At 40.8% G+C, this 27257-nt stretch overlaps 4 protein-coding genes and 1 non-coding gene across 5 annotated transcripts in view; 3 read left to right on the forward strand and 2 right to left on the reverse strand.

The window, feature by feature from the left end:
- The first annotated feature begins 217 nt into the window (after positions 1–217).
- trnae-cuc lies at positions 218–289 on the forward strand. Its single transcript has one exon. It is a non-coding gene; the product is annotated as a tRNA-Glu (tRNA).
- A 3153-nt stretch (positions 290–3442) lies between these two features.
- On the forward strand, positions 3443–9213 carry LOC111229143 (erythropoietin receptor-like). Its single transcript, XM_022755338.1, has 10 exons — positions 3443–3504; positions 4028–4110; positions 4657–4700; positions 4817–4926; positions 5115–5293; positions 6164–6291; positions 6426–6570; positions 6698–6803; positions 7324–7405; positions 7519–9213. The coding sequence occupies exons 2-10, from the start codon at positions 4035–4037 to the stop codon at positions 7582–7584; spliced, it is 936 nt and encodes a 311-aa protein (XP_022611059.1). The 5' UTR covers positions 3443–3504; positions 4028–4034; the 3' UTR covers positions 7585–9213.
- Positions 8978–15030, reverse strand: LOC111228890 (SH2 domain-containing protein 1A-like). Its single transcript, XM_022755001.1, has 5 exons — positions 14966–15030; positions 14124–14354; positions 12044–12104; positions 11791–11935; positions 8978–9915 (listed from the first exon to the last, which is right to left on the reverse strand). The coding sequence occupies exons 1-5, from the start codon at positions 15028–15030 to the stop codon at positions 9860–9862; spliced, it is 558 nt and encodes a 185-aa protein (XP_022610722.1). The 3' UTR covers positions 8978–9859.
- A 181-nt stretch (positions 15031–15211) lies between these two features.
- cunhxorf38 (chromosome unknown CXorf38 homolog) lies at positions 15212–17872 on the reverse strand. The gene is made up of 6 exons (XM_022755247.1): positions 17616–17872; positions 17310–17444; positions 16764–16886; positions 15835–15984; positions 15525–15731; positions 15212–15419 (listed from the first exon to the last, which is right to left on the reverse strand). The coding sequence occupies exons 1-6, from the start codon at positions 17817–17819 to the stop codon at positions 15309–15311; spliced, it is 930 nt and encodes a 309-aa protein (XP_022610968.1). The 5' UTR covers positions 17820–17872; the 3' UTR covers positions 15212–15308.
- A 1444-nt stretch (positions 17873–19316) lies between these two features.
- pcdh8 (protocadherin 8) overlaps positions 19317–27257 on the forward strand; it is a 37151-nt gene continuing 29210 nt past the window's right edge. Inside the window, exon 1 of the mRNA XM_022755002.1 lies at positions 19317–19370. Coding sequence (XP_022610723.1) covers positions 19317–19370 — 54 coding nt within the window. The remainder of the gene's footprint in view (positions 19371–27257) is intronic.

The raw sequence follows: 27257 nt of genomic DNA on the forward strand, positions 1-27257 counted from the left end.
GGTGGCAGTGATGAGTCTGCTCCTCACCAGCACACCAGAGTGAAGCGAAGAAGAGAAACCAGTAACAGACGAGCTACTTAGAGGAAAGGACTCAGCTTAATGTGGAGAGTTTCTAGGGTTTCTAGGGAGTGGTAGGTGTCACAACAACTGTATCAAAACCATGTAGTGAAGTTTCATCATCTAGAAATCATCTGCAGTCGCTTTCACAGAGCGTCTCTCCCTGGTGGTCTAGTGGTTAGGATTCGGCGCTCTCACCGCCGCGGCCCGGGTTCGATTCCCGGTCAGGGAACAGCTTTTATGTTGAAATTCGAGGCACAAATGAAAACCAACTATGCTATGGATTACACTTTCATTAATGTCTCCATTGACTGTGGCAAATAGCTCACCTACTGTTGGATGGTCTGCATTTGGGTGCTTTATAATAACAAAACCTGACAGAACTGTATTGCACACAGATTTGTTTCTGTTTTTTGGTCTACTCTTAGTGATATAAATGTCTTATAACTTTTCATATGACTTATTGCAGATCTGTTGTATTAGACTGCGTTAATTATAGCTAGGTGTACTTAATAAACTTGGAACAGAGTGTATATGAAATTATGTTAATCAATGCTTGTGTTACTCAGTTAGTTCCCAGAGGAGTGATTTGTTTCTCTTATCCTGCTTTGCTGAGGCCAAATGTTACACAGCTGCAGCCGGGAGCTGGCAACGATCCAGTGTCCTGCACAAGGACACTTAGCAGAGAGAGCAGGTGTTGTCAGACTGGCTTGATGCTGCACTATCAAAGAATAATCTCCTTTCATACCTTTTTATATTCCCTAGGCATGAAGCCATGATACGTGATGTCACAGACTCTTCCTGGACAGATTTTCTCAGCTGGATGAGCTTAGTCCCTTGTGACTTTTTTGCTCATTAATTGTTTTGTTAGACCTCTTTATGTGAGTGTTGTCATCAAGTCAATAGATTACAGTACTGCAATCTATTTGTCAACCACTTAGCTGAAATGAAAACCATTTGAGTGTCTTGCTATGGCAAACTACCCCTTACCTTAATTCCTCACACTATTGACCCTCTGAACACCAGACATGTAGCACTAACACATGAACCAGAACTCCTGGTCTAACTGATGTTTTTACTGTTTTAACGTTTTATATACAGCTGGTTCACTTTTCGAATGCACCTGCCCCATTATGATCTGACTGCACATCAATTGACCAGTCCTTGAATACAAACATAGATATTTGGAGGAAGATTGTGCCTGAATGAGAGAGAAGCTGCAGCTCAGACAAACACAAGGCAGTTAAATGAGTCATCCTAACAGGTAAACAGATGTATGTAAAGTAAAGAAACAGTAGCCAAGATTTAAAGAATGCCACCAGTGCATAAACATGAATTATATATTTTTCTGTATTTTTCTGTTTTATTTAATTTTATTTCCTTCCTTCATGGGAAAATACGAAATTATTATTAATTAATTATTGTGGACTATTTTATTTATTGTTTGATTTTATTTAAAAAAAAAAAATATTTATCAATTTTATTTAGATTGTTACTAATTTAATATTTTTCACAAAAAGTGACAAATTTTATTAAAATGTTACTAATTTGGCCATTTTTTAATTTTATGTAAAAGGTTTATGTGAAAAGTGGAAACTTTTTTTTTTTTTATAAAGGGAAACTTTACTTTCAAAAGCTGTCAGTGTGGGTGTCAGGAAGCTCTCACATTTATCCAAATCTTTATCATTATTATTCACATCAAAACATGTGTCTTCTTGTCTTCTTGAGGATTTCTGTGATTGATTTTTAACTTATTCATCTCATTCACACTTTTCATAATGGAAGTCAATGAGGAAAACTTTACTGTTTTCTTCAGCTTCCTACTTCTTCATACTTTGTGCAAGAAACATCACTCAAACTTTAAATGGGTCTCAGAACTTGGGAAATTTAAGTTTTATTTTAGCTTAAGTTCAGCTTATTGATATTTATTGTACTTTTTGAATTGATGACGTTTTAATCTTTTTTTGATCTTTTTCAAACTTCTCTCCCGTTTCAGTGGAAATGTGATGTCACCCACTGACACTGAGAGATTTCTTCATCTTTTCTGTCGTCTTTCTTTTCCTCTTCAGCATTCATAATCAATGTATACGACAAAATGAGGAACCTGTTCTCTTTCATGAAGTCCTCCTTTTATTGCGACAAGACCTGTGGTTTTTGAGTAATGTGGTCAAAACCACAGAGTAATGTCTAAGTCTCTAATTGAGCACCGTTATGAGAGAGATGGAGAAGTTCTCGTAAAGAACGCAGATGAAGGCAGTGTTTAACTCACTGTGACTCCTTCATTATTATGAGTACGTACACGTACAGCAGTGTCTTCAGTGAAGCCTCCTGTTGCTGGAGCTGAACAAATGTCTCAATATGACTTATAGTTTTTGAGCAATAGACCATTTTGTGAGATGTTTTCTGAAGTGTCAGTATTCCTCCCAAGAGGTTAAAGAGACATGAAAGTGATTACACTAACGATGCAGCTGGTCCCTCTGTCGGTCGCTCATTTCCCTTCTGTTTTCACACATTTAAAGTGATTAATTTCTATTGACGCCACATGTCTGTCTTTTCTTTCCGTTACCTTTCTTTGTTCCTCTTTTACTGTCATCTTTCTTAGTCTTCTACTGTCGTCTTCTTTTACTTTCATCTTTCTTCTTCTTTTACTGTCATCTTTTTCTTTTACTGAAATCTTTCTTCTTCTTTTACTGTCATCTTTCTTCATTAACAATGATTCAATTCTAATCAAACAAGTTAGGTGATTGTGAAACTGAGCCTCTTCTAAAACACATTGTATGCAGCTGTTACGACTGATATTACTGTTAATTCTGTCCTCCATGATTAGTTCCACTGTCAACACCAGTACATGCTGTGAATACTATTAATGCTTCAAAAAGTACTAGTAGCACTTCTGTTATTCTGACTGGAATACAACTTTCTTTTTGTATGACTTTCTTTCTTTCCTGCCTCCTTTCCTTCCCTCCTTCCCTTCCGTCCTTCCTTCCTTTATTACCTCTGCTAAGGAGGTTATGTTTGTTGGTTTGTTTGTTTTTCAGCAGGATTAAGCAAAAATGGGGATGGGGCATAGGACAGGGAAGAACCCTTTAAAATTTACTAAATTTACTTCCACAGTTTCTTTTGTCCTTCTTTCCTTCCTTCTAATGACAATTCTTTCTTCCTTTCTTTCTTTCTTTCTTTCTTTCTTCCTTCCTTTCTTTCTTTCCTTCTTTCTTTCTTTCTTTCTTTCTTTCTTTCTTTCTTTCTTTCTTTCTTTCTTTTTTTCTTTCTCTATCTTGCAGTGTATTTATAAGAGAGTCAGAATGAAGAAACAGAAAGAAACCCTGGTTTCCTGAAGCTCTGTACAGTACGTGACGTCATGCGTCTTCTTTCCCCAGAGGCGTCTTCTGTCTGGCTGAAAGCACTCGAAGAACCTCAGTCAGTGACGGAGTGGTGGACCAGCAGAAGGTAACGGCTTCATGTTCATGCTATTTGCAGTAGTCACTAATATGTACTGGGAGGAATTGTGTTAGATTTCATTCATAAGAAAGTTTACACACAGAGGAGATAACATTTCATGGGTATATCCATTTATCATTTTTGAGAGGGATAGTGTAGCTGAGTGTATAAACCCTTTTTTTTTTTTTGAATGAAAAATGTAAAAACCTTTGTAGGTTGAGGTAATGTGTACACATTGTTAAAACTCAAAGAATCAAATGTAACAGAGATTAGAATTAACAGTCATATGAGGAAAGCTGTTTGTTTGTAGTTGCTGTTTTACTGGCAGCCAGCCTCTACATGTAAATACTCCAAAAGGGGAAGTATGAAAAGCCAGGAAATTACTTAGAGTGGACGAAGTAATACAACAACTTCTCTTTTGTCACTGTATGTAGCCCAACATTGTTTCTCATTAGTATGTATTCATGTATGTCTCTCTTTTCTCCCTCTCTCCCTCTCTCTCTCTCTCTCTCTCTCTGTGTAAAATCTGTAGGTTGGTAATGAAGCTGTTTCTTGTCCACCCAGTATTTTGGTCCTGTTTCCTGGTTTTATGGGACTTAACAAATGGTGGGAATGGTGGGTGACTTTTGACATTTATACAAATGACTCTTTCTCTCTCTCTCTCTCTCACACACACACACACACACAAACAATTAAACCTAATTGTGACCTGAAACCAAAACCCTCAAACAAAATGTTCACAGTGCTGAAATGTCCTGGTTTCGATTGTTTAGACCTAAAACACACACACACACACACACACACACACACACACACACACACAGTACACCATGCTTTACTCATCAAATGCTTTTGCCTATCTTGCTTTGATCTGGGTGGTGCAGCGGTTTGTTATCTTTAACCAGTTTCCTCCATCACTAAAAATACCCGAATTTCTGATGAATTAAGCTGAAGAACTGGTGTGCTGCCAAAGAGCTGTGTGACACATTTTAATTTTGACTTAATTTTGACAGACTTGCACTGAAGCTCACGTTGGTCTCCACTTTGCTCTGTATGCGCTCTCACAGTTTGAACTTGAAGATCCAGATAAGATTAACATGTGTGTTCCCTCATGCTACACGTCTAGATGTACAATATGAACAATATGTTTTCTTTTCACAGAGACGGAGGGCATCAATCAGGACGTCTGTCTGGAGGAAAGCGATGTGAGAATCAAAATGCTCTTTTGACTTCCAAAGATTGCACAGACACACCAAAAGCTTGTTGCTTAAATAGAGATTTATATTTTGATTTTTATATCCTGTGCTTTGTGCTTGTGAAGCTGTTTCAGTACAAAAGTGATGCAAACTTTACCTGCCACTTTTACCCAACAAATCTACTCAACTGCTCCTGGTCCTTCGAAGCTTTACAGGAGCTTTCTGCCCACATCAGGTACTTCTCTAATGATACATTACAAAAGGTTTGATCAATACCAAACTGTGTAAAATTAACAAGTTTCAACTGGAAATCAGGTAGTATTCACATTTAAGACAGCTAAAATTAACATATTTACCATACAGGTTTGCTCAAATGCATCAGATGTTTCAAATGCGCAACTCTTTTTCTCTCTATTCATCCAGTATTTGTGACGATGACAGAGTGATTCCCTCTCTGAGCCAATCGTCTAATGAAAGAGTCGGATCGATGTTTTTGACTGTGCAGCAGCATGAGATGGTATTTATGGTACTCCAGTTCAACATGTCCCAGCACGACAGTTGGACAGTCAAAACCTACACAACAACCGACATGCACGAAATAGGTAATACTCCCGGGCTCAAACACAATTGTCGTTGTATGTGCAAATGATAATGGTCTTCAGTGGCCCCCACTATTTGAATGGTGGACGAGGATCCATAGACATTTAATATCTGTTTGACGGCACACTTTCTGTCGGTTATGCAAAACGTGAGATTGTTCCGGAGCCCCTTTGCGACGTCACTTGTTTGTTTGGAGGCTGGTTTTCAGAAATCAGCCTGCTCAGATTAGTAAACTGTAAAGTGTGTATCATGTATCATCTGAAAGGCAAGGAGTCAAGTTGTGTCCTTTTCCTTAACGGCACGGTGTTTAGACACTTTTAATTGGTTGTACAATCGGTTGATCTTTGGAAGTTATTTCACAGATGAAAGTCAATCAATTTATAATTTTCGGAGGAAAACCAAAACTTTTTTGATTCATCGTGAGGGAGAGATTAATGCCTGTAGAAGATTTCAGTAGCAACACTTCACTCAAAACGGAAAGGGAACAACAAAGTCGTGAGGATTCGTCCTCTGGGAACCATGAATGTCTCGTGAACGTCTCCTTTAAATTTTACAACCAACAAGAGACACTGAACCAAAGTTAAAGAGGCACAAAAGTGATAGAAATTTTAAGTTTTTCTGCCACATATATCTTCGTATATTTTGTTATAATTGTGATTTTCTTTGCAACTTTATTCCCATAAACATTACAGTACGGCTTTATTCTCAGAATCCCATCAGCCACCTTAAACTATGAGCCCATTTTTCTACATCTATAGTTCAGATTTATTTTAAGCTGGAGGTTGAGGTTAGGTTTAGGTTGTATATTTTAGAGGGTCCGCAGCAGACCTTCAGAATGAATTTGATTTATTTTGTGGATGTGTGTTTCACAGAGGTCGTGTCCCCACCCTCTAACATCTCTGCAACAATCAAAAATGACAGCCTGTTGGTCACATGGAGTCCACCCCACAATAGATCAAACTCCAGATGCTTTGAATACCTGCTGGACCTGGGTGACCAGGTACAGTATGTCTGTGTGTATAGATTACTGTGGATGTTGATTTTTACAGAAAGAATACATAACATTTATTGCATTATTGTCTGGTGCACATAACAACAGGAATAAGGAACAAGATTTTAATCTTTTCATAACAGGAAAAACCCATACCCTTGACAGGCGAGGTGTCTTATACAGAGCCGAATGGAGATCCCATTCGCACCTACAGGCTGAGGATGAGGGCGAGGAATAACCACTACTGTGCTGGATCTGCTCAGTGGAGCGAATGGAGTCCCATTGTCAGTGAGTGCTGCTTGTTGAAGTCGTCTCCAGTGGATACAGTCGATGGCTGGAAGCCTGATTTTACTCACACTTACATAAATGAACGCAAACAACCTCATAACAGTGATGTCCCTGCTTCTGTGTGTAGCGGTGGAACAGTCCGCTGAAAAATTCAGCATCCTGTTGATCGTCTCGATTTCACTTGGAATACCCATGATCCTCCTGGCTGTGCTGCTGCTGGTGCGCTATCAGAGGTACTGCTTCTTTCTCTTACTCATTGACTAACCTGTTGACAGATATGCATGCATACTGAATACATATATATACATATATACAGTATATATATTTATAATATGCAAGTGCTTAGTACCAGTATATATGTATGTGCAAGTGAAGAATTCATTTTTGGCGTTGGGGGCTTCTCGTAGTGGTCCCTGACTCTCACGCACTCACATACTGACATGCTCCCATTCATACAGCTCCTCGCAGACTTTCTATTCCTCTACACATTACTATTTTTTTTCAAATCAACTTCAGTGAGCTGCTTTTGACGTGATACGTAAACTCTGTCCTCTCTATTGAATGTGAAACTGACCAGTGTCAGAAAGTCGTGAACCCGGTGTCACAAGCGGTGAGAAAACAAAGGGCAGAGCTGTACAAGTGGTGGTAGAAAGGCCACCACAAAACATACATCCTTAACTTCCTTCCTTAGTGCGTGTGTGTGTGTGTGTGTGTGTGTGTGTGTGTGTGTGTGTGTGTGTGTTTGTGTTTCAGGGTGTCCAAACTTCTGTTTCCTCCAATTCCTCGCCCGCCACCAAAATACAAATTTTTCCTGGAAAGAAATGACACATTCAATGTAAGTACACGGGCCTACTGCAAACACATGAGCTCACATCATACACTCACCCCTACCACAAACACTCACAAATGAAGGATGCCAAAGTTTTGCTTGCTGTGCTGTTGTTCCAGCTCTCCTATCCTGCCCCGCCACCGAAGGCTGAGGAGGAGATCACAAAGGTGGAGGACGCAGAGTAAAAACCACCTCCAAAGACATTTTAAAAGCAGAATGGAGAGGACGCTTTGAAATGTAATGAATGTCTGAGGTCTAACTATTTTAATATGAAATTTCCATTCAGCTAAATGTGTTCAATGCATGGATATGTGTGTGGGTGTGTAATTATGTGGATATTGTGTTTTTTTATAGCATCATATAGTTCTAATTAAAACATTTGTTCTGCCTGAACTTGCTGGTTAGTTGGTCCTGAAGTATCTAGTGCTTTTACAAAATGTGTGTAACTTTTTTTCATGTGGAAATAACCCTCATCTTCTCTTTTAATATGAAATGAAATGTAATTATAAAATTTTGAAAAAGAGAAAAAAACAGGGGGGGTGGATACAACCAACAGAAAGGCTTAATTATATAAAGGTTTCATGAACTTGAAGCAAAGTTTCAAAGGTTTTATGCAATTTTCTTATTGACTTTTCATGTCTGTCTGTTGAATATGAAGCTACAGCAGCCAGTTAGCTTAGCTTAGCATATAGACTTGAAATAGGGAAACAGTTTGCCTGATGCTGCCCAAAGCTCCACCTACCCAAAACTGTGGAAACTCCAGGACAGAACAATCAGGCAAACTGTTTTTACACTGTGGTTTTTTGTACATATTGTACAAACAAGATATAGTGTCTTAAGAGTGAGCTTTTGTTTGTTTGTTTATTTGTTTGTTAGCTTTTTAACAAGCCATGCTAGCTGTTTCCTCCTGTGTCCACTCTTCATGCTAAGCTAAGCTAACCAGCTGATGGCTGTAACGACAGATATGAGAATGGTATCAGTTTTCACATTTAACTCTAGAACGCAAATAAGTGTATTTCCCAAAATGCCTAGCTCTAACTTTCAGAGTCTACACTTAACACAGACCCAGCCACCGCAGACACAGGAAGAGTCACTGGGAGACTCAAGAAAAAAAAAGTCAAAACCACAAAAATCAGGTGATCCAGCTTCATTTCCTGCTGCAGTTTATTCCATCTGAATTCGGAAGCTCCAGAATAAGATACAGCCGAGATTTAGAAAAGTAGAGTTTGTCTGTACTTCTGGTTCTTGTGGTGGCCTAACACGTTACTAAGACACTTTATGTTAGTTTTAACTTTAGTTTGTCACCCGTCTGTATATAAGCTGCTTCATTAGAAATGCTTTTTAAATACATACTAAGAAATAAAGGTATCCTCTCACAGACATACAGGTCCAACCTACGCTCTTGTACAAGTCCTCAAGCCATTTCCTGATTTTAATCTCAGAGCGCTTTGGTTAAAAAAAACATTTAAAGACTGAATGTTGCTGCTTTTATATAAATAATAACACAATTTTCCAATAAGGATGAGACTGTAGCCTGAATTACTTGTTGCTTGACAGAACGAGAGGGAGTTATCAATAGAAAGTTTAGCTTTTATTGAAGGCCTGGCTTGAATGAGCCTAAGAAACTGAACCAGTCGGCCACAGAGAAATCACTGAGAATTAAATATTACAGCAACAATGAACACAACCACTGCAATTAACAAACAAAAGAACTTCTGGCAGCAGCGAGAGCTTGTTGTAAGACCTGAGATCAGCTTGTATTTTGGATATAAGATATCGTAATAAAGTCACATGGTGAATTAAGTGTACCACAATAGATTGTACCATCTGCAGTGCTTCATTTCCTGTGTTGTTAGACTCAGTGGGCCCGTTATAGTCGCTTCAGGTAAGATAAATCAAACGTGCAGACAACCACACAGATCGTATAGATACTGCACACGAGCAGATAGAAGACACAAAAACCCATCAACCCAATGTCTGTGTAGAAAAAAAAAACATACCACAGTTCATGATCACGACTATGAAAAATATATTTTCTTTATGGCAAAAAAAAAACAAAAAACAACATAATACACAGCACACAGTTATGACCCATCACATGTGAAGAACACAGGTTTGAGAACAGGAAACCACAGCAACAAAATACAGTGTTTGCCATGACACCAAATCAAAAACATTTCAATGACTTTCAAGGTCTCTTGAGTAGAATCTGACATGTTTAATACACTGCAGTGGCTTCTTTTTCACCGTTGTTGTTAGGTAAAACACCATGTGTGAAATTCTTTGAAACCGATACTCTGTGTGACACGGGTTGGGGTTAGGGGTTTGATAAAAATAAACATGGAAAACCCCGAAGAAATGTGACATATTCTTGATGTGCCACATAAATGTGCGCTCCTCTTCATCTTCAGTTTGTCCACCTGATTTACGGCGGTGGTCCGCCGGTGTGAAGGTACGGCCTCAACAGAGAGAGCTGCTGCTGCTGCTGCTGCTGCTCATTTCCATGTAGGCAAAGTCTGTGGAGGAGACAGCTGGAACTGTGTTAGAGCTGAGTGAGTAGGTCATGAGTCACGACACGTTTCCTTTCTGAAAAAGAGCTCTTTGATGTACAACAAACACAAAAACACACACTTAATATACCGTGTGTGTGTGTGTGTGTGTGTGTGTGTGACCAGATTTAACTTTACCATTTTTCACAATGTTTTTGCAATTTGACACAAAGGAAAATTTCAGTGGTGTGCGGTGACTTATAGACAGGCAAGCAGAGCTGAAGAACGCCCCCTCTCCCCTTCCGCCCACAAACCAACACCCTCTCAATGAGTCTCTCTCAGATTCAGCGCTTGTCCTGTCTCATAATTTTGTGCTACTTGACTTTCCTGTGCTGAAAGTCTCTGTCCTGCACCTTGCTGCTCTCCTTCCTGGCTGAAGAATTTTCCCTTTGAACTTACAGTAAACATATCAAATGAACAGCATAGACCAAATATATCTAAAAAAAAAAAATTTCATTAAAAAAATATTTACCATTAACTGACAATGACACACACCAGTGTATTTCCCTGCCTCAATACGCTGTCTCGAACTTCTCAAGCTTACCGCAGATCATGTACAAAGAACCTACAACAGCTCGTTGTCACATGTTGACCAAGGTGATTCGTAAGATTTATGAAACTTATATCTAAGATGATAAACCACAGTGTAATTTGTATGTTTACTTGCTCCTGTTGCCCCCGAACGCTTGGAAGAAAAGACTGTTGCAATACAGTTTTCACACACATCTGCGCTGGCGTATAATAATGGGTGCAATATTATCACTGATCTGCAAACAGAGCAAGCTGACAGCTTGACAAGCGTGTGTCTGTAGCTAGCTATAGGTAGTCACCCATCAAAGATCCCAGGTTATCCTCAGTGTGCACTTGTACATCTCTGTCTGCTTCACCAGCTCCAGCCTTTGTCAACGGGACGTGTCCACGCCCATGAAAATGACAGACTACTAGCAATGGCTGGTAGTCAACCTAGCTTCCAGAGACAATTTGCTCACTGCAGCCACAACAGGGCAGTAAAATTACAAGATGAAAGCAAACAGGCGATATCAGAAGCTTTATGGAAATGGAGATGCAAGGAGTGATATCTCCTCCACCTCAGTGTTCTTCTATTAGAGAGCTGCAGGAATGACTCCTAAAGCCTGAACGTTAGCATTTTAGCACCTTAGCGCTTTCAGTTACATCCACAGATTTTTGGTTAGATTTCCCGCAAATAAGGTCTGTGTTTAACACGAGCTCAAGACATTTTCACATATTATTCTACGACGTAAAATACATCAGTAAATACCTCGGTCGTGACTTTTTAAACTTTTTGCGTGTATCAAGAAAAGGCGGATGCTAACAAGTGGCTAAATGAGACTGAGAGGTTTTACTTGTCACCAGTTTGTTGTGTTTACTCTTATAAACTATTACTGTCTTTGTAAGAGGAAAGGTTTTTGTAGAAGGAAGTTTAGCGGTGGTGACGCTGAGGTCAAGTGACTGTAGTGTAGTTCATTTACAGCCTAACATTAGCTTCTTATAGTATTCAGGCTTCAAAAACCACAAAGTGGTTTTCATTTGTGAAGATTGATCGTGCTGAACAAAAGTATCATAAACTTTTGTTTGTCACAGAGTTTATTGTCAGCAATAATCCAAAAGCCAATTTTAAAACCCCATTCTGTTTTTGTTGAGGGAACCAGGGTGGTGCTAATACCTGGGTTGGCCAAAAAATACGTCATCCCTGCTCCACTCTTGATGTCACTTCCTGCTTCGTTTGTCCTGACAGCACACCACTGCTCTATATCGTGACATATAATGTAAATGTGTGTGTGTGTGTGTGTGTTCGTGTATGTGTGTGTGTGTGTGTCATACCTTCTCCAGAGCTGAAGTACTGTAGCTGTGCTCTGTCCAGTGGGTCTGTGAGGGGGGGTATCCTGACACCAGAGGCTGTGCCCCTTCTGATGTTCTCTATCAATGTCTCCACCGTCCTGAATCTCTGCTGTCTGACCCCTGAAATCTGAGCATCACACACACACACACACACACACACACACACAGAAACCACAAATAAGCACCTTGTCTGTGCGTGTGGACATGTGTGATCTGCGTGCGGGTGTTCACTCACCTGAAGACTCCAGCCCTCAGTGGAGTGCATGAGTCTGTAGGTGTGCACAAACGGTGCTTTCCTGTAAAACACAAATTTCACAAGTTTTAACGATTTGCTGTGAAATGTATAAAATCTGAAACTGTGTGCACATGTTCCAGTGGAATGACTGAATCTGAGAGAGGATGACTAAATGATTTCAGTTTTGTGTTCGACACCACTGAAGGTGAAACAAGTTCTCATTTACTTCTTACAAATCTTTGTAGAGCGCGGTCAAACTGATTCAGTTCATTCAATATATCTACAATATACAGTCAACTGGAATTTCAGTAAGTCTTTTCATACTTTATTTATTATCCGTTAGCTGTTTATCTTTCTAAATTCTGTACATGAAGCCGATTTAACAATGTTACGAAATGACTGTAAGACGGTGGGAAAACGACTCTTAAATGACTATTAAGTAGAATTATGTGAAATGTGAAAATACTCTGTTACAAGTACAAGTCCTGCACTTAAAATCCTAATGAAGTATTGCCAGCAAAATGTACTTAAATATCAAAAGTAAAAGTATTTGGCCACAGAAAAATATTTCCTGTATAAGTAGCATTTTACTCCTGCTGGTCAGTGTAGAGCGTTTTTACCACTTTAGTCCAGTGGTTTCCAAACAAGGGGTCGGGCCCCTCTAAAGGGTCACAGCATAAATCTGAGGGGTCTTCAGATGATTAATGTGAGAGGAAAGAAGAATAAACAATGTTCTCACACACCTATCTGCTTTCATCTGTTGTTCTTTTCTATCTAAAGATCGTTTATATTGAGTGAGTCTCAGTTATGTAAATGAAACTATGTGAGAAGTCAAGAGGGGAAACGTCTCTTTGTTAATAGGTCAGACATCTGAAACTAGACACTACGTTTTTTTTTTTGTGAGGGGTCACAAGGGAAAAGGGTTGAAAACACTGGTTTAATCTTCTGTATTTTCATGAGATGATCACTTGTTTTAAATTTAAAATCTGAATCTGAAATGTAACCCGTGATAAAAGCTGTCAAATCAATGCAGTAGGGTAAATGAAAGTACATGTGTATAAAGTCGATATGCTCAAGTACAAGTACCTCGAATTTGCACTTAAGCACAGAACTTGAGTAGATATGCTTAGTTACTTTCCAGCACTGTTTGTCTGTTTAATATATATTACTCTGCGTGTTTTTAGCTTCCTGCCTCAGTGAGGTGAACAATCTTCAGATTTGGTAAAATGGGTTTCACAGTAGAGGAATTTTCAAAACCCCTTTCATTTAAGCACAAATACCAGTTCCATTTTTACAAGCTCTCTGCAAAGGCTTTCTGATTCTTTTTCCATTAAAATAAAAAAAATAAAAAATTAAATTGCAGCTGAACTGATGCAGTAAGAGTTGAATGTCTGTTTTTTACGCCCCCAAAATGTATTTACATAAAAAAAAAAAACCCTCTCTGGAGGCTTCAGTAACACAACACTGTACATTTTCCAGCAAGTGCAAACTGTAATTGTTTATGAAACGCTGTTTATTTAATATCATTACATGGACTTGAGTCATGGTTACATATAATTTAATTCAGATAAAAGTGTGTAAGAGTTCAGAGTCCAGCTATGATTTGTTAAATTTTTTCTTTTCTATAATTCATTTTTTTCTTTGCTAAGCACCTTTTAAACTGGCTGTAACAAACTTTGTCGACTGAACAGAGTTTGAAGCTGCCAGGAATCTCAAATATAAGAATATGATGCCTGTGCCTGTAACAAGGTACGAGAATTACTCAAAACATTATCACAGACAAGTTTAAGATTGTAAAAAATGATGCTTATGTCTGTGCTGCTGTAAACCACTGAAAAGTTTTACAAATGTCCTTAAAAATGTTTTATGGTCTACGGATATGAAAGAGTTTTTGTTTGAAAGCCCCACGTCAGCACTTTCTCAGCTTGTCTCTGCGTGACATATAAATAAACTTATGTTGCTGTAAGTGAAACGTGCTCAGTCTAGTCACAGATGACGGATAAATGAAGAATAATCCGACTAACTCACAATATAACTAACTGAAAAGTGACGTTTGTAGCCCCACACACTCACAGCTCACCTCACACACAGACAGTAGGCCCCCTGCATGGTCTCGCTGTCTCTCAGCAGAAAGCTGCCGTCATGTCCAAACCTCTCCAGCAGCCTCTCTGTGGCCTCGCTTCCAATTCTCCCGTAGTACATAGACTGGACCAGCACCCCCTCCTGCTCCATGCTGACTCGCAGGCAGGCACCCGCTGTCTGTTCGTCCGGAGGGTGGAAGTGGTGCAGCAGGTTGCAGCAGCAGACACGGCTGTGAAAGACAAGAGAACTGTTTCTGGTTTTCACACTTTTCTGTCATGCAGCTGCAGGTCACGTAATGCACTCTGTCTAAACCAAATAAGGATTTTTATCAAATGAAATGTGAAAGGTTAATTTTGGTTTACTTGTATCCTCTTACTTTGGTGCCTGTTTTACATAGAACTGAAAAATACTCACAAATCAACTTAAATCTCATTTCTTTTTCTACCACACACTCCACTATCTTGCCTTCTAAATAACCTGCATGTGTGTAAACATTTGTTTTTGTTTTAGTCAGACTTTTATATGAAATTACATTTTAATATTTAACTGGAACATTTCATGAGAATATGTACATTTGGACATTTTGCACCACCAGGATGTGGTGCTGACAAACACTGTTGGAAACTGAAAGTCTTATAAATGTGGTTTGTGACAAATGAACAACCAGCCAACACACCCCCCCCCCCCCCCCCCCCCCCGCTCAATCTCATGCTGACATAGTGTGGGTGTGTCCTGGGCACAGTATTTTGACTGACCTGAACAACAGAGAGGGAAAAGTCTCCTGTAATAAACAATCACACACACTTCTCACACACTCAGACTTTGTCCTTCTTGTTGTACAGGAGCAGACTGGTGTCTGTCTCCTGGCACCAGTTCATTTCATGATAAGACCAGTTCACTAACATGTCTTAGAACATTTTAATAAGTTTGCTGTAATATTTTGCATGTGGGGATTTACATGTTTAAAAAAAAACACAGCATTGTTATTCACTTTGATCACTGAGACTAATTTAATGCTTCACTGGGTGAAATGGAAATATCTGTACTTAAACATTTGAATTCTGCATGAAAGCAACACAAAGCGCATACAAGAAAAATATAAGTTTTTATTCAAATACTGTTCTGTATTACAGTTTAAAGATATTTGAGTATTCACTAAAATATGTAGTGTTCAATACTCTTCTTATTCTCCGACCTCCAGTGAGTTGATGGCTTGGAGCTCTGCAGAAAACCTCTCGCCCAAGTCTCCGTTGGCCCGCAGGAAACCAGCCAGCCTCCTCAACTGCTCAGTGTCCTGATGAAGAGACAGAGTCAGTTGAAATCATGTGAAAAATTTCTTTCTATTCATTATGTGTTACTCGTGTAAGTGTATGTGAAAGTCTGTATTTGTTCTTCGCACCTGTGTCTTTGTCGCAGCATCGTCAGCTGCATCAGAATCATACAGTAACTCCTGCAGCCTCTCTTGTAGCAACTCAGCTTCCCATTGGCCGATTAAGTCGGCGCTGGTCTCCCATTGGTGGACAGAATCACACTCAAATTCATCTGATACAGCAGAGTCCAGTCGGTCAGAACCAGGGACACGTATTGACAAATCAGCGGTCAGCATCTGGACAAGAAACGCACATGCAAACAAAGTGTGACGCAAAGTAACACACACAGAGACACACACACACACACACATACACACACACACACACAAACATGCTCACCTCATTTATCTCTTGTCCAGCTGTTGTCATCTGTGGCACGTGGCTGAACTGCTGCACAAAGTGTCTCAGAGTGATCTGATAACATCTCATCCATTCATCTTTCATATGCATCTCACAAGAATGCATTAACTCATTCCTGTATCGGATCACCTGGAACCACACACGCACACACACACACACACACACACACACACACACACACTTTCAAACTCATTAATATGAAGGATGGAAGCAAAAACAAAAGAACAGATCAATCTCCTGCAACATTTTAAAAAATACAAACCTTTGTTTTGTATTTACACTCCTCTGCTTCATCACTGGTTCTGGGTTCAGTCACTCTAATTCTTAAAAACTGAGTTGGGGATTTAAAATGTCTTTACTGATAAAAGTATAAAATATTTAATCATGGAAGCATAAAAGAAGCAAATATGCATCCTTATTGTTTTAGGTTGTTTGTGAGGTTTACTGACTGCACATGAATTCTTGAGGTCTACAGTTTAAATGACAGTAGTCCACTGCACATCACAGCCCTTATTTTACTAACTGCTTTTCGCTCAACTTTTTAATAATTATTTAATTATATAATTTTTTATAATTATTACTATTTATTCTGCCTATGGTGTTTTTTTCTCCATTTCATTAATTCCTATAATTTCTGACCTTTTCATTCCATCTTTTAATTTGCAGCTCTTTGTGATGTTGGTTTTGAAATCAGTGTTATCATTTATATATTAATTGTTCTCCTCCTCCAGTATTTGATGATGAATTAGTAAAGTAATAGTTTGACATTTTGGAAATATGTTTATTCACGTTCTTGCCGGGAGTTGTTGTACAGTGCAAAGTGACACGACTAGGAGACAGATGCATCGTGGTCAGAGAAGGAGAGCTGGATGCGCAGCATGTCCATTTTAAACAACATGAATATTTACCTCTCTCACTAACTTTGGATTCACAGACTGGAAACAATCACAGTAGTTGATGAGGTTGAGCAGAGCGGAGGCATCAAACTGATCTGCCCCCTTCACTTTCCCCTGACCTCGTGGCATGTAGGCCTACAGAGAGGGGGGGGGGTGTGAGGGGGGGGGGGGGGGGGGGGGGGGGGGGGGTAACTTCAATACATTTTAAATTATAGAGCTGCAACAATTCATCACTTAACAGAACAGAACATCAGAACATTAATCAACAAACATCTTGACGATCAATGAATCGCCTTAATCATTTTACAAGACAATAGGCCAAATGTTTTCAAATGTCAGGATTTGATGCTTTGTCATATTTGATAGTAAATTGATTTTATCTGGGTTTTGGACTGTGGGTTTTACTGTCTTGTCTCGTAAAGCAATAACAACAACAACACACTGCTCACTATAAAGAAACTTTGACAACTATTATACCGTACCGTACATACTGCAGTGTGTGTGTGTGTGTGTGTGTGTGTGTGTGTGTGTGTGTGTGTGTGTGTGTGTGTGTTGTACCTTAGCCACTTCCCAGTGGTCTGTTCTCCAGGCTGGAGGGAAACAGTTGTCCCAGTTCATGGTGGCATCAGGTTGTCTGTGGTGTTTAATGATCACTCTCTGCCACTCAGCACACACCATACATGTTCCAGAAAGCTGGAGACACACACACACACACACACACACACACACACACACACACACACACACACACACACACGTTTACAGATTATTCACGTTAGAGTGACAATAAGTGGGAAATGTTGTTAAAGATATTCTATATTATGTCGCAGAGAATGGAAAGAGATTAAGACTAAACAGACTCACTTTATTCCCTCTCGGTCTGCATGATGTCACACACTGTTTCCGCAGCACAGTGTTTTGATTGAGCAGATCCGCGTGGAAACTTTTCATGTGCTGGCTGATGAATCGGTGGAGACCATTCTTCAGTATGAGCAGACACCGTCCTGCTTTCAGCCAGTTTATATACTCTCTGTCGTTGAGACGACGGACCAGCTCCTCTCGGACCATCTCCGCCTATCGCCCTCTTCCTGAAGTAAGGACAAAGAACCCAAAACAAGTCCGAACACTGTCCTCCTCTGTAGCCCCGCCCACTCGGTGCGAGTAACACAGCGGCCACAAGATGGCGGCGTCGACTTTAGAAACGTTAGGTTGTGACCGTTAGTCCTGTCTGTCCTGGTTTGAGGAGGAAGGAGGTCGATGGTGACAGATTTCAATAATGAATTCAGCTCAGGTAGGAGATATTTTAAAGTTGTTGTGCTGTCTCTGTTTCTTCTTTACATTTATTTCTTTTTTAAAACAGCTTAGCTTGGTGGCACTAACACCTGGACACACAGCCTAGCAACAAAACAACTGCTGTGTGACTCAGTGTGTTCAACTACCACCTTTTTACTGAGGAAACTGCAGCCGATATTTACATTTTCTTGAGGCTCTTGTGAATCCTGCAGAGCCGAGTGTGTGTGTGTTTGAGGAAACCTTTCTGTTACATACAAGGACTCACATGGGCTGCTAGTGATAAACCCACCAAGTCAATATGACCAACATCGTGTTAATAATGCCACAGGTATTGAGACGCCAACAACAGCATCACAAACAGCAACATCACGAGCTGTGTGTACTTGTCTCGGGTTTGCATTTGCAAAACTAGCCTGAACTCAAGTGAGATAAGGTAAAAAATAAATAAATAAATAAATAAAAACTTGACTAAGTGATCCAGGATCTCATTTGTGGTGCTCCGTTCAAAAATGTAAAAACAAGTTTTCATACAAATTATTTCCATGGTAGCTCCACTGAAAGGTGTGCACGGGGCTGTGATTATCTTTTCTGCAGTTTGAGTGCATAAAAGCAGCGTTAATTAATTTTTATGTCCACTTGAGGGCAGACTTGAAAAACAAAAAAAATTACATATTATCACAGGCTGATAGGACTAATGTGTTAACACATTTAAATATTTAAATATCCAGGAGACACAAAGTAACTAGCATTTATTTGAAGCCACCTGACGAAATCGAATATTCACTCATTTTGCTTTTGCATTTTGGTGTCAAACTGTGTGTGCTGGCTTGTTGCTAATTTTTCTGAGCTTTTTCACTGAAATCAGCAGCTGGCTGCATCTGGAAACAACACTGATGAGAGCTGTGAGACTGAACCAAAACAGTAAACCAAGACAATGAGCTGAGCGACACTAAAAGGCTCCATAGAGTCGAGGGGAACAGCAGAATCTGGTGATAATTACCTTGCTTTGTCACTACGAGCAATCCCTTTTACATTAGTCATTTGATCCAATGTTGATATAAAAATATCAACTACATATAGGCTGATATTACTGCAGCTTTAAGTAGATAAATCATAAAATGATGTAAAATCTTAAAAATGTTTTTAGAAAGGTTCCTATAGCTGCTGGGATCTATGCAGGTCAGATGATGTATACCTTTGTCAAATGTATGACCACATCTGACTCCATAACCTGCTGGAGACGTGCCTTGTGCCACCCTGCAGCAGCCCCTTATGGAAGGTGGCATCACCAAGCTGCTACATCTGCTGTTTGCTGTGAAGAGGACGGTTGGAAAGCCTTAAAGAGTCTGGCCAGCAGCTGCATGCACCGACTTCCCGGAGGCTGCTGCTGGAGGTGTTCATCGGGGAGGAGCTGGAGTTTCTGACAGATACCATGTATCAACTGAGACTGTAGGGGCTGGCAGGAGGAGAGAAGCTACTAACCCCTTGCTATTTCAAGCCTGAGCAGTATGGACAGACATGCTGAAGGGAAATACACCTTAAAACATTTCAACTTAGACAACAGCCATTGACACTGCACCATTTATTTCATTTCTGGGTCTATTGTGTTTCGTGGTGCAGACAACATCAAGATATTTTCAGGATAGCTACAGCTTCACAGCACAATAATCTCAGCTATTTACCTCTGCAACTTCTGCAACATCACCAGTGAATGTCCGGTTTTGACAGCTCCTTTCCAGAGCTGCCAATTTATACGGAATCCTAATCATACAAGAATTAATTATAGAAGAGACCGAAATATCAGTCCATCAACCAACTGAATGTAAATTTTCAGTGGGGTCCAGAAATCTGACACCAAGTGGTATCTTATATACACATATAATGTACATACATATAGTTTAGGTTTATATAACCTCACTTTGCGTCACGTAGGAAATCAGTAACTGAAAAAGGACTTGTTTGGGAAGATTGCATGAAAACAGGACCAAAATAAACCCGCTGTGAACTTAAAAAGGTGTGAAACAACTCATGGGATGTACCAAACATCAGGGAGTGAAGATATGTCACAGTAGTTGGTAATAGGGCAGTAGTAGATCTACAAAGTGAGAAGGGCAGTTTCTTACAAGCTATCATGGATCACAGTGTTTGTGTGTTAGTCTGACACTTTTTTCAAGACAAGAAATATTTCAAACCACATAAAATACCATGAAAGTTTGAAATAGTTGTCACAAAGACCATGTCACCCTTATTTTTCAGATCCTTTTAAAAACTTTCTTTGGTGACTATTTCAAGGTTATATCCAAAATGCAAGCGTTGGCTAACAAAAAGTCCTGCACTCCTGTTATTGGCAAACAACAAAAAGCCTTGGATACTGAAAAAATGGTAAAGTGAATCAGAATTTTTTTTTAAAGAAAGTTTTTAGCCATGCCCTTAGAGAGATGGAAATGCCAGTTTGTCGTTTGTCATTCCACAAGTTTGGTCCAAACCGGAATGTCTCAGCAACGACTGAATGTCATGAAATATCGTACAGACAGTCAGAATACTCAAACAATATATATCCTAATGACTGTAGATGATCCTCTGACTTTTTATCTAGTGCAACTGTTAGCTCAACCAATACCCGCCATAGTAATGACATTCCCATCAGGCTCAGCTGTATTTTCTGCGTAGCAAATGTTAGCATGCTAACAGGCTAAACTAAGATGGTGTATGCGTTAAACATTAGTCTATAGTTGCTAAACATCAGCATGTTAGCATTTGTCACTGTGAGCATGTTAGCATGCTGATATTAGTATTTAGCTTGAAGCGTTTAAGCACAGCTAAACAGAGCTGCTAGCATGGCTGTAGACTCCTAAGTCAAGGGACTTGCTGTGGAGGCTTTTATTGTATATCATTATTTATATGGTTATGTAAAATGTATGTTTTCTTATATACAGATTCTCTTTGATTAGGTTTTATTATTGTAATGCTACCTACAAAATGAAGTCTCTCTGATATTTATATAGTTATACTTCTTTGTTGTTCAGGAAAGGGCAAATGTGCAAGACAAACAACTCGAGAACTGAGGATTCTCTGTTTTGAGTCACTGTATTTGTTTTTGTGTTTTTATAGCTCTTTGATTGACTGCCTTCTGCCCAGTGCATGCTGGGATATGTTCTAGCTCCCATGACCCCAACGTGGAATAATGACAGAATGATGAAAGAAAGAAAGGTAAGTAGAGTACATCACTATTCTGTTCTATGTTTTTTAAGTGACTGATTTAACTGTTGTATACAGCTCTACAACTGCAGCTGAAACAGTCACAGGATCCCCAATTAAAACATATTACATTACAATTATGAAAATGAAAAGACATTTGTGTTGTATCACATAATTTCATCTTTACATGAAAATTTAATTAGTCTTTTAGGATGCACAGAGAAAAACAAATATCCCTCTATCTTTGTAATTGGATCTCTATGGATTTGATGATAGTTAAAGTAGATTAGACGCCCTGGAGTGTGTGTGTGACTGAGTGTGTGAGTGTGTGTGCATAAATGTGCCCTGTTCAGCAGTCAGTCGAGGGGACACAGCGAAATTAATGTGAGTGTGTGTGCTCGTAGGTATGTACAGGAGTGTGCAAGCATGTACATAAATACATATATGTATTTGTGTGTGTTAGAGTGTGTGCGTGTGTGTGCCCGCAATCCCAGCAGGGTGTTTTTTTTAAGCAGAGGAGATCAAAGAGACATTAGTATTCTGAAATAAATCACATGCTCAGGCCTCACTGTGTGGGTCCCCAAACACATACACAGGAGACACACACTCTCTGTCTCATTCTCTCCGTCTCCTCCTTTCTCTTTCCCCCTACCATCTCTCTCTTCAAAAGACACCACCAGCCCGCACCTCCTTCACCACCACCACCACCCCTTCCCTCCACCCTTCCCCCTCCTCTTCCCGGCCCCTAGCGGCCTTCAGAGCTATCTGCTTACTGGCTCTGAATCCTTTGTTACATCCTTTCAGTTTCTCACGTTCCAACTTGAGCCCCGTCTCCTCCCTCCGTCTGCAAATAAGCAGGAAAATGCTTTGTCAGAGGAAACTGTTGTTCATCGCTGAAAAAGTCAGAAACGCAAAGTAGGGGTTTTTGACAAGTATATCCTTAGGGAGAGACCTCTCGTTCTCCCTGCCTCTCTCCATCTTCCTCCCTTTGCCCCTCTCCTTCTTTCACACCTCTCTTTCACTCTGCCTGTCTTTCGCCAACTCCCCTCTAAGCTCAGCAGTAGAATGATTCTGAGCGATCTTACATTTTTTTTCTCCAGTTTTTGGTGCGTGAATATCTTTACAGAGGAGTGTGAGCACTTCTAAGACTTTTGACAATGCTATGACTCACTCCTAAGTTTGGGAGTAATGAGAGCTGTTCTGCTAGGCGGCCTGCATCCGCTGGACTTTGCCCTGCTCTGAAAGATGGTCACTGCTGTTGCCGGTGGGAGAAAGAGGCAAACAGAGGAAGAGAAAGTAAAGGGAAAGGGAGGAAAATGATTGACATGGTGTAGCTGGGAGAGGAAGAAGCTCATTTTTAGCCCAAGAATTAGAATGAGTAGAACATAAATGTTGTAGCTGCCTGACAGTTACAATATCCATGAGATTCAGGGTTTTCTTTGTGCTTTGTTGTCAGTGTGTGTGTATGTATGAGCGCATGTGGGCATGTGTGTGGGATGGATAAGTTTAGGCCTATGTGTGCATGCATATACTTATTTATGTGCATGTGCATGTATCTGTGCATGTCTGCTTGTGTGTGTGTGTCATTTTGATAGCCACCCACATGAATATGCAGATCAGTTTTAGAGAGCGTATGTGCTCAGCATTAAAGCCCACTCTCCACTGCTGACCCAATTTCACACTGCAGTGTATGTGTGTGTGTGTGTGTGTGTGTGTGTGTGTGTGTGTGTGTGTGTGTGTGTGTGTGTGTGTGTGTGTGTGCGTGTGTGTGTGCGTGCACTTGCTTATCAATGCATTTCGCCAAGGTTGGAAAAATAGTGTGGTTAAGGTGGAGGCGTGTGTGTAGGTGCGTGTGTGTGAGTTGGCCTATGAGTGTTTACAGTATTTATGAAGCAAAAAAACACATGCGATAAGTCTTATCCAGCACATACACACACACACACACACACACTCACACACACTCACACTCACAGTTGGCTGCGAATACCATAAATTCACATGAACACACTGACCAAAGAACATGACTCTACAAACACAGCCACATTATTGCTCCGTCGTTGTATCTCTTTGTTTCTCTAGCACACGCCTCCCTTTGACCCGAGCTTTTTAAATGTAATATCGTTCTTCTCATCACTATGAATAACTGAAAAGATTAATGGGATAGTTTGACTTTTTGGGAAATTCACTTACTTGCTTCCTTTGCCAAGAGTTAGATGACAATTATTTGCCAACACCACCACGAAATGTGGTTGTATCTTGTTAAATAACCAACAAAAAAAGCAGTGGAGTTTGTGTGCTGGAGTATTTCCTAGCTTTGTACAGTGACTTCTCCTTGTGTCAAGTGTTTATGCTAAGCTAAGCATCTCCTGGATGTGGCTTCATATTAAAGAAATTGACATTTTGGTAAATGGACCGCACTTACATAGTGCTTTTTTCTAGGCTCATAGACTATTCAAACTACATTCATACACCAATGATACTTCGAGGGCAATTTGGGGTTCAGTATCTTACCCAAGGACATTTCGACATGCGCACTGGAGGAGCCAGGAATCAAACCACTGACCTTCTGATTAGCGTGCGACCCGCTCTGCCTCCTGAGTCACAGCCACCTGACATTTTGGCAAATATTGCTTATTTGCTCTCCTCCCTAGAGTTTGATGAGAACATAGATCCCTCTCTCATGTCTCTGCGCCCACTAACAGTAACAACAAACCTGCCATTCATCAATAACTGCTCCACTTGTCTCTCAAAATGTGTTTACATAGACGAAATCTTTGACAGGTTTGGAAATGCAGCTGTGTGGCAGACTTTACCTTTTTTTATTTTGATGTCTAGACATTATATCAACAGACTTCCATGTTGTCAACTCAGCAGTGCCAGTCAGCAGAACAGTGCAGGACAAGCCGTCAGTTCGTCAAGCCTGCAGTAGATGGAGACGTTGAGTAGAGGGAGGCCCAGTGGCAGAGCTGAGGTAATGGCTCTCTGGTCTATTGTTCCCCTGTATTCATCCTCACCCTCCACCCTCTGCTTCTGCCTTCCAGTCTAAACTCCCCCACATGGACTTCAAAGGAAAGGAAGGAAGTAGAAAATAAGGTGAATTAATTTGCCCCTCTACCCCATGCCTACATGTTGCAGCGGATATGCTTTTTAATTGCTTGTGCTAAATACATAACCTATTTTTGTATCCTTTATAAAAGCCTAAATGATGATCTGGGTAGAATCTATGCAAATGCTAGAAGCCCTCATAAAACATTAACATTACCTCATAAGCAAAGCACCTTGAAAACAAGTTGCCTCAATAAAAAAGGACAGTGTAAAGTACAGCTCGGTCAGCGTATGGCTTAATAAGATCTGGCACCCAGTGCTGCAAACTCTGACAGTCATTCCTTGGCATCTTTAACCCTCAACCCAGAAGCCTCGGCGCAGACTGAACTCTGTGAAGTAGATCAATGGGAGGATTATCGCAGGACCAAGATGCCAGTTATAGAGCAGCTCTGTGCTGCCTCAGTGAGGGGAGAAGATTGAGAGGCTTTCCTTTGATCTTGTGCTGGCGCATCTGAGAGGGCCCGCTGCTGATGATAATGATGCTGAGGCCCATTGCAGAGAGCCAGGCTGGGGCTCGGCCCCCGCTCTCACTCTCTCATTCCTATACTGGTGATATAAAAGGCTGGTCTGTGGAGGGCTGGACGGGACAAACGGATTTAGTCGGACAGATTGTGGATTCATGTGAATTTATCCCAACAAATGTTTTTTTTTTTTTTTCCTGGAAAGGAATGTTATTGATGCAACAGTGGTGTGTGTGTGTGTGTGTGTGTGTGTGCACGCGCTCCGGTTGTTTCCTCCGTCACATTAGATCCAGCAGAACACCTCTGTCCTCTTTCAAGGACACCCCTCCCTCCTGCATGTCTCCGTCCCTCAGCTTCTTTCTCTGTCTCTCTCTCGCTCACACACACACACACACAAACACACACACACACTTCACATATACACACAACGACTTCACACACAATCGCTCTTTCTCTCTCTCACTCTGTGTGACAGGCCGTGGTGCTGGAGATGGCTGCTGACATTCTGGACAGTAAAAGGCTTAAGGTGGAGTGTGTGTCTGTCTGTTTGCGCGCATGTGTGTGTGTGTGTGTGTGTGTGTCTCTCAAAGGCAGATAGAGGAACCTCACAATTCTTCCTCCAGTGGATCTCTGCATCTTATCCAAGTGAGCGCTGTTGTCACACACACAATCCTCAGCAGTACACCAAAGTCTGACTCTTGACTGCTCCTGCCGTTTGACTTTCTTCTTCTCGTTTCTGTTTGACCGTTTGCCAAAGCTCGATGATTATGATAATAGGATGTGAGGTCAATAATCTCTTAATTAGTGCTAAGTGGGAATTAGATTAGGCTTTTGTTCATTTCAGAAACAGCTCTAGTTAACCAGATTAGCGCCGTGTGGATTAGGCCCAGGATGAGGACAGAGCAGCAGAGGTTAGAGAGATGACCAGGAGCAAGTTATCTGACTGGCGGTCAGTCAGGTTTAGGTAAAGGAAGCGAGGCAGCCTATTGGCTGCTGAGCAGGGGCAACAGAGTGCTGCTGGCTGGAGGCAAGATGCTTCAACGAGACATGGTGATACAAGACAAAATAGTTTGTATTGCTCCTCAGCAGCAGAGCCTATCTAACACCTCTCTCACACATAGTCATGCTCTCCTCTCTCCTCCGGTGTTCTGTTATTTCTTTACTCCTCCCTATCTCATCCCTTTGCTCCTAAAGAGCTTTTCTGTTCAACTGACCTCCTATCCACTTCATTTGATGGGCCCCTGCTAAGAGGACTCCATCCCCGCTCTCTTTCTCCCTCTCCCTCATCTTCCTCCCTCTCACTCCCACTTTTCTCACCGTCTTTGCTCTCCTTCTCTCCCTCTCTCTCTCTCTCTCTCTCTCTCTCTCTCTCATCATCATCCTCCCTGTCTTCCATCCCTCGCTACCCCCCGTCTACTCTGTGGCCCAGCGTGGGTGGCTGAGTTTAATGAATTCTCTTTTCTCTCTGCAGCCAGGCGCTGATTTCTGATTGTGAAGAGGTGTGTGTGTGTGTGTGTGTGTGCGTTGGGAGTGTACGTGCGTGTGTATGAGAGTGAGTGAGCAAGTAAAGCACACACACGCACACACACACACACACACACACACACACATTAAATAAATCTCGGCCTTTGTCCTGATCAAGGCTTCGGGTTGCACTTCCTTTTTCTTTAAGGAGAAAGTTGCAGACTGTCAGCTTTAAAATAGATTTGCCCCAGGATGTGTCTGTTGTTGTGAACACTACCTGCTGTCTCCTGCAGCCAGAAACATGAGGCAAGAGTCTGTTTGTCCTCTCCCTGTGATGTCTTACTGATTCACAGGAAAATAGAAAAACAGTGGATAATTGCAGAAAGTGTCTGATGGGATCCTGGATGATTATAGTTGACCACATTTTGTTTTGTTGTTCAGAAGTAAGAACACTAATCTGAGGTAAAGGTTGTTTGACTGAATTTTTGTACACAAAGTCAATGTGTCATTTTGTGCCAGTGAAGCATGTGTAGTAGGCTTCATGTCAGCATGAGAGTGTTGGAGGAGAGTTGTTCTTTAACATTGTGGGATCTGGCAACATGAAGTAGCATGAGATCAGGCTGAGATGATACTTGTAGTTACAGCTAGTTATCTGTGCAATGCTGGGGTCAGCTCGTGTGGCTCTGCCTGTAGCAGGGAGGCTGATTCAGATGCAGGTCCTGGTTTATTGTCATTTCCACGCTTACACCTGACATGTCGTTCCTCGTGTACCTCAGTTCAACATAGAGCAGACATGATGTTTGTTGAACGTTGTGGCTTGTGGCTATAAACACACAGTCCGCCGGCACAGAGTCAACGATTCCCTGTTGTTTCAGTAGCTAGTTAGCCTTTCTAGCTCATGCCCATATCCTGTTGCTGATGTTTCAATGAAAACAAAGATGCAGCAGTTCTTCATTTCATGCTGGATAGTCAGTCATACTCCAGA

The sequence above is a fragment of the Seriola dumerili genome, unplaced genomic scaffold (assembly GCF_002260705.1).
Source record: "Seriola dumerili isolate Sdu_G_001 unplaced genomic scaffold, Sdu_1.0 BDQW01000226.1, whole genome shotgun sequence".
Classification (NCBI taxonomy): Eukaryota; Metazoa; Chordata; class Actinopteri; order Carangiformes; family Carangidae; genus Seriola; species Seriola dumerili.